At 46.3% G+C, this 15,327-nt stretch overlaps 1 protein-coding gene across 1 annotated transcript in view; it reads left to right on the top strand.

Annotated features, from left to right (window-relative positions):
• cdh13 (cadherin 13, H-cadherin (heart)) overlaps positions 1-9,534 on the top strand; it is a 278,759-nt gene extending 269,225 nt beyond the window's left edge. Inside the window, exon 15 of the mRNA XM_076019216.1 lies at positions 9,378-9,534. Coding sequence (XP_075875331.1) covers positions 9,378-9,385 — 8 coding nt within the window. The 3' untranslated portion in view covers positions 9,386-9,534. The remainder of the gene's footprint in view (positions 1-9,377) is intronic.
• The last annotated feature ends 5,793 nt before the right edge of the window (positions 9,535-15,327 follow it).

The raw sequence follows: 15,327 nt of genomic DNA, 5'->3' as shown, positions 1-15,327 counted from the left end.
AACTTGGCTCTCGGCTCAGCCGTGCAGCGGAAACACGACGGGCGGCCGACGCAGCGGCGCTTCTCTCTCCCGCTTGCTCGCGCGCACGTGTTTTCATCCTACGTGGCGCCGTAGTTCATCCCCCAGCCGCTGGATTTCTGAGGGGGGTCGGCGGGTCTCAACTGCACGTTCGAGTCCTTTTCAGGCGGGATTAGCGGCCGCAGCCCCGAGCTGCTTTCCCCTCTCTGTCTTCTCAGTTGACAATGCGGTAGGAAACTAAAGGAAGCGCTGCGAACGGGGGAGAAAACAAAAAGCGTTTTTTGCAATTAAAGACAACAAACTGCGTCCTACCAGGGTTTTTAGCATCCTCTTCCTCCTCCTCCTCCTCCTCCTCCTCCTCCTTGATCCCTCGCCTCGCGCCAGATGACAGACACGTTCACCTCCTTCTCCTCCGGCTCTGCGCTAATCCCCTGCCTGCCATAGAGAGGGGATGTTTAGGGGCTTATTTACTCCTGTATGAATGTGGCCTCTTGGCAGCGTGCTCGTGACAGACGGGAGCGATGAGCATCGCGGTGTTTCTGCTTTCACATCTGATGCTGGCATCTGAGACTTTTCAGGACGTTCGAGGTCTCGCTGTGTGCGAAATCCTCCCTTATTGCTGTTTCCAGTCCAAAGTCTGGGTTGCTGCTCCTTGTGACGTCACAGAGGGCAATGATCTCCAGCTCAGTGTTTGTCCCAGCTGTGCACCCACCTTGTTGTTGTTTTCGACATGTTGACATTCAACAAGTCATCGACTTTAGCTGGGAGCCAAAAGCAAAGCCTTTCTTTTCAGCAGGCTGCAAACAGGGGGCTAAATATGACATTTACTGGAGGCTTGGAGAGGCCTAATTTGTTTTTGTTTTTTTGATAATTACTATGAGCCCTATGTAAGACACCACAGACAAGCCTTGGCTGGAGAATCTGTGCAATGCTTTAAACCAGGGGTGGGCAAACTATGGCCCGGGTGCCATATGCGGCCCGTTAAGCTTTTTAATCCGGCCCGCCGATACTTGAAGAAAAATTATTAATACTCGGTAGTTCATCATGTAGCTGTTTGTCGTCCAAGAGCTAAATCCTGTACGGCTTCAAAGACACTGATTTTGTCCATTTTCGTTTGACACTAAAGCAACATGTTTTCTACACGTCCCGTGGTATATTTTTTCCTCCTATGAGGCGGCTCACCGAAACACTCCATCCATCTGCAGCTGCTCCGGCCCCTCGGTCAAATTTTAGAAGCCACCATGGCCCCACCAGTCAAAAAGTTTGCCCCCCACCCCTGCTTTAAACTTATGTAAATATGGTCCTTCTACGGCCTCAGACATCTATTATCAGAGTCCTTATTAAAAAAAAAAAAAAAAAAACTGTAAAAAGTTTGACTCTTTTTGCCCCCCAAAGTTGAATGAATTATTTGTTGACGATCGTTAGCAAGTGGGGCCTAAAGGCCTCGTAAATTCTTAATGAACGCGAGGTCGTTGCGCGCGACGGCACTCATGTTTGACTCGTGCATTATGGATGACTTGTTGGTCCATTCGCTGCAACATTTGTTACAGCCGCTTTAGAGGCTTGTGTAAACTCTTCCTCCAGTCCCCAATCTGAACTTTCAAAAAGGGTTTCAAGTAAAAACAAAACAAAACAAAAAAAAAAATACAACAATAAGCTAAAACTACTCGACTTTTCAAAATTAAACGCGGCTATTTTCCGGGCCGCGGCGTTACGTCTCTTTGTCCAGCTTGGGTCGCTCCCCGCGGTGACCAGCGACCCGTTCAGGCAGCCGCGCCGCAGCAAAAGTGCTGTTTGACTCGACAAATGCACGGCCTCCAGTCCCGATCATTTCAAAGTCATTACCGCAAAAACAAATGCCAAAGTTACATTTCAGTCCCCGGCTGATTTACTGTCGGAAGGGCAACAGCGACGGCTGCTTAATGATGTACCGAGACAGGAGTCTGCGGGCAGCAAACACTCCCGAGGCTCATAAATCGCTGTTGCAGCTTTTGATTTCTGCTACAAAACACACATAAAAATAATAACGGTCGGGAGAGGTTTTGTTTGTCTTTTTTTTTGGTTTCGTCTTTTTTTAAGGCGCCGCCCTTCTTTCATTGTTTAACTAAGTTTATTGACCCTCCTGCTCAGGGGGAGATGGTGTCGCTGCAAACATCTTAGGCACCCAAAACAACATGATACGAATCGTTATCATTCAAAACAAGCAGGCTGGTTTAAAAAAAAGAAAAGAAAAGATTTTAATAAATAAATCTCAGACTTTCTTTCACAAACAGCTGACACCTGTTAAACTGTGATTACAGCGATCATCTCTCCCGCCGTCTCTCAGCCTCTATAGTGTCTCGTTTCAACGCCGTGACTCACCTGCTGTCACTCTCGTCAGCCGCCGGCTCAACTGAGAGACGGTCGCCCTTCCCTCTCGGCTCTCTGCCCGGCCTTTATTTTCTCTTCTTATGAAATTGACATTTCGAGAGCTTCTGCCGTTACCTAGACTGACCCATGAAAGGAGAAGATAATGCGATAACTCGTTCATCTGCTAAACTGTGGGGATACTCCATCACAGTTGGGTCCATTAGTGTTTGGACGTTGGCAGATTTTTTTTCCTCTTTTTTTTTTGGTAATCTTCTCTCTGTACACCCCCATAATGGATGTGAAATGAAGCAGAGCGGACGAGATTGAAGCGTGGACTCAAACTTAAATCAAACAAAGTGTTGAATTAACCATTTAGATAATGGGGGGGAATGAGCCCTTTATATTCCCCGCTCTAAGTTTTCCCTCGCCTTGAGGTAAACAGAAGCTTCTAAAGGTCAGAATGAGGACTGCTGGGGGTTTGTTTTTTTTCTTAAGTGGTAATATATAAACTATTTGCAGATCCAGAAGAGACGAATCCCAGCAAAAATACAGAGAGTCTCTGGCGGGTATTTGCGGCACATTTACGGGTCTTTTCCACCTTCAGACGCTGGGAATCGTCTGAAGGTGAGATTACTTGGCAGGCTCAGCCACAGGAGAAGCTCCCCGCATCGTTTCCATCCTTCACATCATCTGTCACGTGCATCTGCACCGTCGAGCAGTCATATCAATCCCGCGGCAGCCGGCTGAGTTTGAGGGGAGGAATGCAAGCCGACGCTTCCCTGAATCCAAGCCTGTGGCCTCCCTGCATCGGCGGTGACATCATCGGTAAACGCCCGGTGACCCGACTCTGGCGGCGACGCCCGCGCGAGCTCCTGACATTTCACTTTGTCTGCTCGACGTGACAGGCGGCTGGCGTCTCCTAAGCAGCGACCGCTCCCCCCCTGGAGTCAGCCGAACAAACACTTTTGAGGCATTTTTGGAACGGCTGAACGAGCCGTGATTGCGTGTCGATGGGCTGCAAAACAATCAGGCCAGATGATTAGAATTCACAGAAAAAAAATGTCCAACCTCCAACTTCCAGTTTCTCCACAACCCTCTGCTAACCACGGTCAAAACTTGGTGGTCAGTCGGTGTTTATTATGCAGGTCCCTGCAGAGTATTGCTGCGTGATTTGCCTGCATTGAGTATCAGCGTAAAGGCCACAGACAAAAGCAGCATCATCTCCCCGTTTCAACGGTTTGACCAGCATATCTGAAGTTTCTTATGCATCCATTTCCTATCGCTGCCTCTCCTGCACTCGGGGTCGCAGGTTTGCCGGAGCCAATCCCACATGTCTCAGCCTAACGTGCATGCCTGACTGTGGAAGGAAGTGGGACAACCCTGGAGTGAACTCCAGTGTAGGAAGGCCCAGCATCGCAATGGAGGTTCAAACCCATAAATATATTATTTCCTATCCGAACTTGGTTTGCTACGGTGGCCGACAAGGGCCAAACGCAATATGCCTCATGTCCCTTAGTTGGCAAAACAGCTGCAGATATGGAAACAATGCAAATTCACAAACACAAACACATGCATGCAAACGGAAAAAAATTACCAAAAAAAAATAAATAAAACTTGCATAAACCAGTCACTACAAGGGAAGTACTCCTGCAGGGGGCGCTCTTAGCGGAACAGCAATGACGAGACGCACAGGTAGACCGAGAACGGCTGACTAGGAAGCTTCTATTAGAAAGCTGTTTCTCTTCAGCCTAGCGCCTAGTCAGGCGTTCTCTGTCTACCTGTGTGTCTCTCCATTGAGCTGTTCCGCTAAGAGCGCCCCCTGCAGGTTTGGAGTACTTCCGTTGTAGTGACTGGTTTATGTAGCGTTTTTTTTTGTTTTCTTGGTTTGCATCTGTTGAGTTTTGCATCGCTTCTCTGTTTGCCGCGCGTTTGGTGATTAAGTCTATGTTTTTATGTCATGCAGCGCATTTCTTTCATTTGAACCACAATCCTCTCTTTGTACCTTGTTTAGACTTGTGTTCGTGTTTGTGAATTTGCATGGTTTCCATACCTGCAGCTGTTTTCACCAACTAAGACGCATTAGGCGGTTGTATTGTGTTTGGCCCTTGTCGGCCACCGTAGTTTGCGCTCATACTGCAGGTGGATAGCAGAGAATACAGTGAGGCCACCTCTAGGACGGGCGTGTGGATGGATTTTATTGTACATGTACATTGTACGTGTGTGACCTTGTTTTTTTGTTGGTTTTTTTACAAGCTGAAGAAGAATATCACACTGGGTGCGATATATTCGCCGCCTTCGCCGTGCACTAGAAAATTCGTGTTGCGTTGGGTCTGGAGGAATACAGCGGGGGATCGTTGTTCATCCTACACGTTGCCCACAACGAAGTGACTCATTCACGACTCGCACACCTACAGCACAGCAGTTGTTAGCCCCCCTTATCTTCCCTGCTCTGTTTGGTGTGTGTGTGTGTGTGTGTGTGTGTGTATGTGTGTGTGTGTGTGTGTGTGTACGTTCGTGTGTTTATTTCCAGGGTCTGCAAGGAAGCAGAGTTGAATTGATTCTGCTGTATTTTTATGTCAGGACTTAGACTTATTTTCAACCAGAGGGGGCCGAATATCCTCTTTCATGTCCCTGGAATGTGGAAAACAGGCTGCCACGGTCTCATTAGCTTTGCAAAACAAACAAACAAATAATAAATCCCAATATCTGAGTCGTCAGTGCCTTCGAGTGTTTCTCCACTCCTATTTCCTTCTTTCTTTCTTTTTTTTGCTCCAGCAATACAGGTGGTGCGTAGACAGAGAGGGGGGGGGGGAATGGAAAATCAATGGGCTCCCTCTCTTCTAAGTATTCAGCCGTTCAGCAGCGTTCCCATCGCCTCGGCGGTTTACTGTGCTGTCTCATTCGGTTACGGAAGTCCAGAGAAATTAGCGTTAGCCTTGCTCAAAAGACCTCCCGAATCTCACAGCAGAATGGGGGGGGGGGGGGGGGGTGAAATACAAAAAAAAAAACACCAGGTGAAACGCAGGATGCAGGTCGATCTCGCTGACACTTTATGAAACAAACTGTGAACGCCGAGGCGGTGCGAGCGGCCCGCGCGCTGACAGAAAGCAACACAGGCAGCATAATGCAATGGCAAAAAAAAAAACTAAAAAAAAAAAAACCCTTTCAGAAACAATCGCGAGCCGTGACGAATTCCGCGCCGCCAAATGGGTGTTTTTACAGCGCGCCTCGCTGCACGGATCGGGCTCGACATGCGCCGAGGAGCCGGGGCTTACGCATAAGCCTGTTAAGCATGGCGAAAATGCTTATGGCACACCTGATCCGTCACCACCGGCGTCTGCGGCGCTTCAGAAGAAGTTGTACTTGTGGGCGACTTGGAAGCTCAGTCTCAGCCGCCGCCGCCGCCGCCACGGCGCGAGACATGCTCATTGTGGATTATGCACAGTCACTCGCATCCCTCGCAATCCGTGGAACGTACAAGAAAAGGGACTTCAGCCCCCCCCCCACCCCCCTCAACTGACTTCAAGGTACTTTAAATTTTGAACAGATTTACAGTATCTTTGATTTCCACGGCCTCTGGATTGCGCTGAGGCAGCTCTTCGTAGAATCCATTAGAGTGTCGAGTTTGCAAGATGTCGCGGGAGGGGGGGAAAAAAGAAGAAAAAATGCAAACTCTAAGCTGTCCCACACCAGTGGCTAAATATCACCAATAAAATCCCCCCCCCCCAAAAAAAAATAAATAAAAATGAAACCCTCCCACTTGTAAAAGCTGGGCGCAAATCAGTCACAAGCAAAACGGTGCATAAAAGCTTCTCTGGCAGCAACAATTAAGATATTATGACACCACGGCTCTTAAAATAGCACTAATCTCCTCCTCCTGTATATGAAACATGCATATCTCCCCCCCCTCCCCCCCTATAGGCTCAGACCAACACGTTTAGAAGTAAAACGACAGCCCGGCGTTATATCACGTTTCATTTCCAACCCACACATTATCAGCGCACCTTGAATTGCAATCAATCAGAGCGCAAATCAAAGAGCTCCTTTCATCTGAGCCGCATCACATCGAGAACGATTAGCCAGTGATTGGAGGGATAGGCTGCGTGCACCGCGTAGGCTCGAACCGTCACGGTTGCCGCACGGAAAAATAAATTAATAGACCTTTCGGCAGGAGCCATGTTGGCAGGGAACTGTCGGCCTGGCACTGAAAACACGCCGCGGTCCATATTTTCTCTTAATCTTTATATTGACGTGATTCATCTCGCAGGTTAGAGTTCGGCGCCGTGCAATCCTGATGATTAAAACCTTTTTTAATTTATTTTTTTTGACGGTTCTATTTATTTCGGCGCAGGATTTGCAGAAAGCGCAAAGGGACCCTTTTGCCAAGCCCCACTTACCAGTAACCACCATTGTCCGATCCAATCTCGCCAATGCTAACTATGGGCAGGGAGACCCGCTAGCTATCAGCAGAAGCCGTGCGTTTACAGGAGCTGACCGCTGATTTAAAAAAAAATAAATAAATATAAGTTTCCAAGGATTTGTTGGGGTTTTTTTTTTTTTTACTTTCCCAAAGCCAGAGACCCGAGGAGAGAAATGTTTCATGTGGATGAAAGCAGTGTGGAAGGCTGCGTGAACTGCTGAACGCATCAAAAAAAGAGTTAAAAAAAAAAAACTAATTTGTTTCCGTGCCCAACACTGCCTACCTGCAGGTACCGCACAGGTCAAGGTGGATTCAAACAAAAAATATTTAGAAGTTATTAAGTTATGTTCAGGCCGGCCAGCGTTTTGTGGAAGTGCAGTAAAAAATAAATGGGATCCGACTCTCGTCCCCGTTTAGAAGGAAATTCATGTGTTTGTGTGCCACATGCCTTAAAACCATCGACTGTGTTGCCTTGACAAAGCCATGTGTAAAACTGTTGGTCTTGCAGGTTTTGTAGAAATGTAATGTGATTTCCATGGCTTCGCTAGCTAATACAGTTGAAAGCTGTGTATTCGACGTGGCACGGCAGCAGTAGCCAAAGGGCGGGGCTTAGCGCAATTGAACGGAGCCTTGATTCGTCGGAAACCGATGCGTTAATCCAACTCCTCCCGGCCAATACGACAGGTTGGCTGTGAAATAAGCACCTGGCTCTGAGTGTGTGTGCGCCGCGCCGAACTAGCGCTCTTTTATTACGCTCGAGTGCTAGCTTAAAGTGTGCAGCGAATGCAGTGAAGTACACCTGCAAACACTGGCGTCTCCGCTCAGGAGGGGTGACCCTTCGCCCGAACCTTCGCCCCACTTGTGCATCCATTCAAATGCACTTGAATTTTTTTTTTTTTTTTTTCCCCGTCGGACCACTCGACTAGCGGTTTGTCCTAATGTAGCAGTGAAGAGGACAACACGCCCTTCCCAAATCCACTCAGAGTAGAAAGAAAAATGAGAGCGAGAGAGCGAGAGACGGCGGCCAATGAGGAGAGACGGCCAGCTGGAGCGACACGTTTGGAGACGGCTGAGCTGTTCGACAGCCTCAGCCGTCTCCAAACGTGTCAGCAGACTTGGAGGAGGAGGCTGGCAGAGGGGGCAATCGATAAGCTCTCATTTCAAACTGCACCGTGCGTGCCTGCCTGCCTGCCTGCGTACTCGCGCGAGGCTTTTCAAACTGGCTCTTTTGTCAGCGACGGTGCCAGGCTGCCGTGACACAAACTGCCACAATACCACGCAACATATCCTCGCCGTATGTCCGGCACCGTCCTCGCCGCTACCGGAGGAAAAAGAGCAGCAACCGGCCCCCGGATTGAGCCTGTGTTCGGTCTGCGCTTTCTTTTTTAAAGGTTCACAGGTTCTTGTCGAAGATTTCCACCGCCGATCGGCCCCTAAAGTCGGCGCCTCCGGCTCCCCGGAGCTGCTCTTCGTGGCAGAAACTCATTTGAGCCGCGAGTCGGTCTTCAGCGTTGCCTCTCCAGATGGCGCGGTTCATCAAACGGTCGGTGCTCTTGGAGCAAACTGATTAAGCCAAGCCAGGAGAATCGGGATGGTGAATTTGGACTCGACTTTTTTTTTTTTTTTTTTTTTTTACCCTTGAGGCCCTTTGCACTTTGGCTGTGTTAATTCCCAGAAGACAAAGAAGAAGAAGAAAAAAACGCTAAACATTTTGGACTGCCGACTGCGCAGTCAATCTAAAATGGTGTTTGGGAGTGAAAGTGAAGCCTTCCAGCTTTCAAATGGTGATTGTGGTAGAATGGGCGTCTTGTCCATCTGCCACAACGACCACAGCGACAACCATAGCGGACAAATTCATCGTCCATGTCTCAGATTTAAGTACTTGAACTCTTCTACAAGTTCTCCCTATCCTTCCCTTGTAGGAGGGATTGGTCCTTAATTGATGTTAGTTGTTTGGTTTTTTTGTTTTGTTTTGTTTTTTACTCGAACCTCTCCGTGTGATTTGTTCATAATGCAGAGTAGTCGTTTGTGATACTGCAAGATTCAGTATCGATCTGGTACCAAATAAATACCCTAATATGCCTAAACTTGAATGATTTTTCATGACAGACAGAATTTTGGAGACATTTACCAACATTGGTATTGGTATCGATCGATACCAACGTTGGTATCGGTATTGATCGATACCAACGTTGGTATTGGTATTGATCGATACCAACGTTGGTATCGGTATTGATCGATACCAACGTTGGTATCTGTATTGATCGATACCAACGTTGGTATCGGTATTGATCGATACCAACGTTGGTATCTGTATTGATCGATACCAACGTTGGTATCGGTATTGATCGATACAGACGCCACTATGCAGGGAAGGCAGCGGCTGTGAGTGAACCAGCATCGGCTGAAACAACAGTAACATTTATGTTCCGTCCTTCTTGAATCTTTAATGGCGCGATACCATCACCTGTCCTGTGTAACTGATTGCTATTGATCTGCCCGGCCGATGACCTTGACTTCACAGCGTCTCTCCCCTCCTTCTCCCCTTCTCTTCTCCTCCTCCCTCCCCCTCCCCCTCTCGTCCCACCAGGCCTGTAGATTCTGCTGAAAGCTGCCGTTAGTCCATTTTTTTGCAACACTGAAAAGCAACCACTTATCTCCCCCACGCAACCCAGGCAGGCTTAGGAGAAGAGAAGAAGACGGAGGGAAAAAAAGGCAAAAAAAAAAAAAAAAGAATCAGAAAAGAACGAAGACGAACAAGCAAGAAGGAGCCTTTTCGCCGCAAAAATCAAACAATAAATACACACAATCCCCCACCGGCGCGGCTGCTGTAAAACACCACTCTGCTTTTCTGGGTGTTTTTTTTTTTTTTCTTTACTTATCTCAGTCTCGCTTCCCTCTATTCATCTCTTCACGCCCTCCTCCCCCACTCCTCCAGCCTCCTCCCATCTCATCCCCCCCCAGTTCTCTTGACGCCTCTCGACTCCTTCCTTTCTATGTACTTTCTTAGCCGTGCACTTCCCCTGCTATTGATTATACCATTTTCCCTCTTTCTTTCTTTTTTCAGCCTTTCTTTTTCTCACCGTTCCCATTGCATTTTGCCAGGGCACTGCGCCGTCACTCCGGCAGACAGACGGCAGGCGTTTGCGCCGCATCGGAACAAGGTACTTGAGGTGTATTGACGTTGGCGACAAAACTAACGCCAGCAGATCAGCTTCACGTCGGAACCCCGACGCAGTTCATCTCGCACCTCTGGCTCCGCCCCCCGCCCCCCCCCATCCATCCATCCATCCATCTTTTCCTCCACCTCACAGCTACCTCTGTTATTCTTTTTGCCCTTTTGCCCCCCCACACACACACACACACATAGACGACGTCCTACCCCTCCACCCGTCTCCCTCTTCTCTCTCTTATCGACCTCTCTGTGGGCTGTGGAACACTGCGATGGCTGAGCGACTGTCCCGGTTTTTGGGGGAAAGTGCATCGACTTTTTTTTTTTTGTTGTTGTTGATGTGTTACTTTTTTTTTTTTTTTCTCCTCACGGACTGTGTTTAATATTGTTCCCCCTTTAGACGGAGAGAACAGAGCCTGTTTCTTTGTCTGCAGTGGTCGTGGTCTTTTAGGAAAAAGGTGGTAGCCATAAGCCTTCAGAGTCGGAAAACTTGTTTCTTCGATTTGCTTCTGTTTTTATTGCATTAGTTGTCATGGAGTGGAAAACAGTATATCTTTATAGTAACGGTGTAAACCTTTAAAAAAAAAAAAAAAAAGTATTATATAAATATTTTATTTTTTACCATTGTATAAATATACAGTATTGATTAACTTATGTACTTTGATTGCAAGTTTTCAGGTCAACCACACAGTGAGAAAAAAAATAACAAGAGGAAACTTTTTTTCTGTGAATTTGAGCACCTGTTTCTATTGCTATTGATGTGTTGACTATTTTATTGTAACATCTTTTTTTTTCCCACTGTTTGTTTTGCATATTTTTTTTCAAATGACTTTGGTTTCGATCTGTGACAAACTGACTGCAGAACCACGACTGCCACGTGTTTAGGTTGGTGTTTTTCCTCCGTTCAGTTCTGCGCTCTCTCTCTCTCCCTCTCTGTCTCTGTCTCTCTCTCTCCATGACTGGTCACCAGAAGTAAACAAAGGCCGTGGTTCTTGTGGATAGCGTTCCCTTTTTTCTCTCTCCCCCTGCCCCCGCCCTCTCTCTCTCTCTCTCTCTCTTGCGCTCATCAAAAAGAAAATAGCCTGTGTGGGTTTGTGAGGAAGACCACCTACAAGAAGAAGATGACATTTTGAATGAGTTCTGTCTGTCTTTTGCACTAATTTAATAAAGCCGTTACTGAAAATTCCCACCATCTGGTTGTTGTTTTTGCCCAGCGGTTGACTGGCCATCATTAATAAGTAGAAGAAGAACTTTGCGTGGTTGACAGAGAGGAAACTCATATAAAACCCTTCAACAGAAAAAAATTAATCGATTTCTGGACAAGCAACATTGAATTTTATGGTAAATCTGAAAAAGTGACCATGAATTAAAAGTGAGTTTAAGTTCCATAAATGTACTTCCTGTTTGTGTGTTTGTCTCTCACTTTCCTTTTCCTGACGGTTTCCCTCCTTTTCTAACTGCGCTCATGAGCTGCACGTAGGGTTGCCACCTCCTAGAGTTTCAAATCCGGGACATCTATGGGGCGCGGGGGTGGGGGGGTCTCAAGTCTTTCGACGGGGGGTGGAGATGTCCCCGAAATATACGGGACAAAGTGAAGTGCGTCCCGTATCAGTTCATTACGGGACAGGTTTTTTAGTTGCCAAATATGGGGCAATCGCGTATTTTACGGGAGCAGACCACCGAAGGAATGAGGTTTTGTCATTTTCCCTAAAAAAAAAACGGGACAAATTGTGTCCCGGGAGAGATTTTATTTTTCCCGGGACAGGTGGTGAAAAAAGAGAACAATTCTGGGAAAAAAGGGGACGGGTGGCAACCCTAGCTGCACCTGTGTGTCATTAGCAGTGCGCCTTAAAGTCTGTGCTCTGCTCTGGGCTCTGTTTGTTCCGTCCCTGGCTGATGAGTCATTGCTTACTTGGACTGTTTAGGTTCTACACATTTCTGACTCATCCATATATGAAGACGCAAAAAACTATGGGCAGTGCCTGCTTGCAAAGCTCATTGATTTCATCAATCTGTACACTTTCAGCCTTTCACAGCAAATACACAAAAAACAAAACACTTATGGGCCAAATCTTTTTAATGTTTAGAGAAAAAAAAATGATTAAACAATGGACTAATCTGATTACATTTTTATATGAAACATAGATGGTGGTAGTACAATGGTGACTAGTCCAACTCTTTCCCCCCAGGTCAACCTTTACTTTGTGTTCAACAAAAATCTTTCCCTGATGCTTTTTTGCTCGGCATTTGGTTGATGAAATGATGTTTTTTACGTGAATGATTTGTTTTTGTTCTCTTAGAAATGTTAATTATTGTCCTTTTCCTATAATTGTAGAGCCAACATGTCAAAATATTACTAAAAGGGAGGTTTGGATGTTTATATAAATCAAGTGAACGATTATCTCAGTGAACTTTCTTTGAGATTTTTGAAGGTCAGCCACATCAACCAGGTTTATTTGTGTTTTTTTAAACTGATCAATACGATCTGTCCCCCGACTCTAACAGGCACTTTGAGACCAGTGTAGACAAAGTGAAAACGGGCAAATCAAATAAAGGCAGCTGGACCTTTGATCCCCTCAAAGATTCATTGACGTGATTAATTCTGCCCTTAAAGGTTGTTTTAAACCTTTTTTTTATACCTGAATGTTTCAGTCCTGTCTGTCCCAGGGAGGCGGTCCTGAAAGGCACAAAAACATTTTCCCTTCAGCTGAACCCGGGTGCAACAGTCAGTACGAAGCAGCGGTCACGAGTCACCAACCCAGCCTTTAATCTCCATCGGCGTGTGGAGTGGCGGCGGACGCAGGTTAGAGGGCTCTGGCTGCGTCGGCAAGCTTAAGGGACACTTTCCTCAACACAAAGGCCCAAAGAAATTGATGTTGTTGGAACGAAGGGAGCAGTTTAGGGTGACACAGTGGCAGGAAATAAATACGCCACAGCGATGGCCTTGAGATGTACACATTAAAAAAACTTGGATGGAATTTCTGCAGTTTGAAAGTTGTGTTACAGGAAAGCATCAGCAGTCCCCAGCCTTCGGAACGCAAAGTGCTGGAGTCGGCATTGACTGTCACAGAATAAATTAAAAAAGAATAGGGAGATATGAAATTTAGTTGCTGTGAGTCTATCAATCTGACCCACACAGAGGTCTGACGGACACAATTGAGAGCCTTGGCACAATAAGCCATTGCACAGGGTGAGAAAGTCAGAGACTCCGTTTGATTGACTTTCACGTTGGGTAGTCGAGGGACTTGATTCAAGAGGACTTTGAACGTTTTTGTGCAATCATTGAAGTTGGTTCCCATGAAACCCAACCACCATGGCAATGCCATGAAGTCACAACAGCTACTCAGGGCTACTCCAGGGCAGTGAACAGCAAGACAAAAAGCATCAAGAAGAAGAAAACCGAACTCATTGATTGGCCACGACCAAAAATGGGAGTCCGTCACCTTCACACCTTTTGTCGTCAACCAGAGCAGTGGATGACAAGCAACCGTGACAAAAATGATCCATGGGGATGAGAGCCGGCTCCTCCTCACTGCTTCAACGTTTTCTCTTGAGTACGTCTTCGACACAAGCTTGATGTCTGCTTTGTCTTCTGTTTTAGCTTTATTCACTCAAATGCATTTACCTGCATTTCCATCACCCCCTCCCTGTGGTTCACTCCCTCCTCTCAGTCCACTAGATAGTGCATTTGCATTCAGATGGACACAAAACAACACCAGGTTTAACTGGCAAGTGAACCAAGACGATGTTTTCAGGAGGAGCAAAGTTTCTTTATTTGGTTTTCTCGATACTAATCAGGCAGGAAACTCTTGTAACTCTTGAAACACTGCACTTCACTCGCCACCACTGAATCTATACCATTGTTTGGAGCAACGTCAGGAACAGGAAATCAGGAAATTTATCGTACTGTGAGAAACACTTGAGTGTTTAATTCTAAAACACGGGTCCCTTAAACCACCTGAGGCTTGGCAGGTATGGTGATTTCCCAGCATGAAGGGCAGCCTTCTGGCATTGTAGTGCATTATTTTACCGCTGAAGAGGCACCATTGAAGGCCCTTTCCATACTTCGCCCACTGAAAGGCAACGGAAGAGGCCTCTTTAACGGGTTTATTCTGCTGGGAAAGAATAGTGGCAGGTACTTGACCATGTTTTTCGCAAGGGGGCTGATATTGAAAATGGGGCCACAAATTTCTTGAATTTAATAAAGCTGTCCTATTTTTCTTGAAAAAGAAAGAAGAGAAGAGTTTGACCTAGACCTGCTGCAAATAGCAGGTGCCCCAGTGCGATTAACGAGTGAAAAGGAACCGGCGACCAATTTGTCTGACCCAAATCGTTTAAAAACAAAGAACCAGCTTTGCGAAAGGTTTGCATACGTAAAAACACACATTTAATGTCAATGCGCAAGCAGTTATGACGAAGATGATCTGCTATATGGGCGCAACGAGGACTTTTCCTCGATTAGGGTTTCGAATCCAGTCCCTCTTGGTAGAGCATTGATGTCCATCGTCAATCCAGATGTCTCTTACCTCCTGGGAGACAATTATCAATTTTCGTTTCGGTCACTCTGCTCTCATTTGCTGTACGGTGGAAACATGAAAACATCAGTCTGCGATTGATTCTGTGTGTGCCGAAGTCAAGCTCAAAAAGTACATGTGATTAAAATGAAGGGCACTCTTTTCTAATTCCGCGTTTCAGTACAACTAAACATAATAAAAGGTGGAGGGATGATTGGATAAAAAAAAAAAGAAGTGTTCCAGGATGAGTTGTCTTTCTTGGTATCTAATGGAAACATTCTTCAATCAATCAACTTCTTGCTTGTAAAGCGCTAAATCACATCCAGGAGCACTTTGCACAATCAAAGGGTAAAGCTGCTGACGCCTCCAGAGCATCAAGGAATTCAAGCGTTCTTCAGTTTCAAAGTTCAAACGCTTTTTGGTGAAAATAAGTAAGCTCATCTGGTTTGGCCTGTAGACCAGCCCCACTTTTGAGTTTTCGCATGAGTTCATTTTCACACACCAGAAGAGAGAAATGGAGCCACCAAAAGCCATAAACTAAAACCTTTAGCAGTGGAGAAAAGATTCAGTGTTGACCAACTCCACTATGATCACGACAAGCAAACGGATGAGGTCCGCTGTGATCCACAGTCCCTGGAGCCAGTTCTTTTTCTCTTGGGGTTCTGATTAGTCCGATTCTGATTGGCACAAAGAAATAATTTTCATTATTCCTTTTTATTACATGAATTCCCAACGTTATATCTCAGTGATCCACGTCCACGCGAGGTTATTAACAACTGTCCAGCTCGGGACATCTTTGTGTCACATTTCATTAGCCAAGCTGTGCCTTAAACACACCCTTTCTCGGCAAGACA

Source organism: Nelusetta ayraudi, unplaced genomic scaffold, assembly GCF_046127955.1.
Source record: "Nelusetta ayraudi isolate G7.1 ecotype Tasmania unplaced genomic scaffold, CSIRO-AGI_Nayr_v1 ptg000009l, whole genome shotgun sequence".
Classification (NCBI taxonomy): Eukaryota; Metazoa; Chordata; class Actinopteri; order Tetraodontiformes; family Monacanthidae; genus Nelusetta; species Nelusetta ayraudi.
Note: the sequence above shows the minus strand (reverse complement) of the source record. Positions and strands in the feature narration are given on the sequence as shown.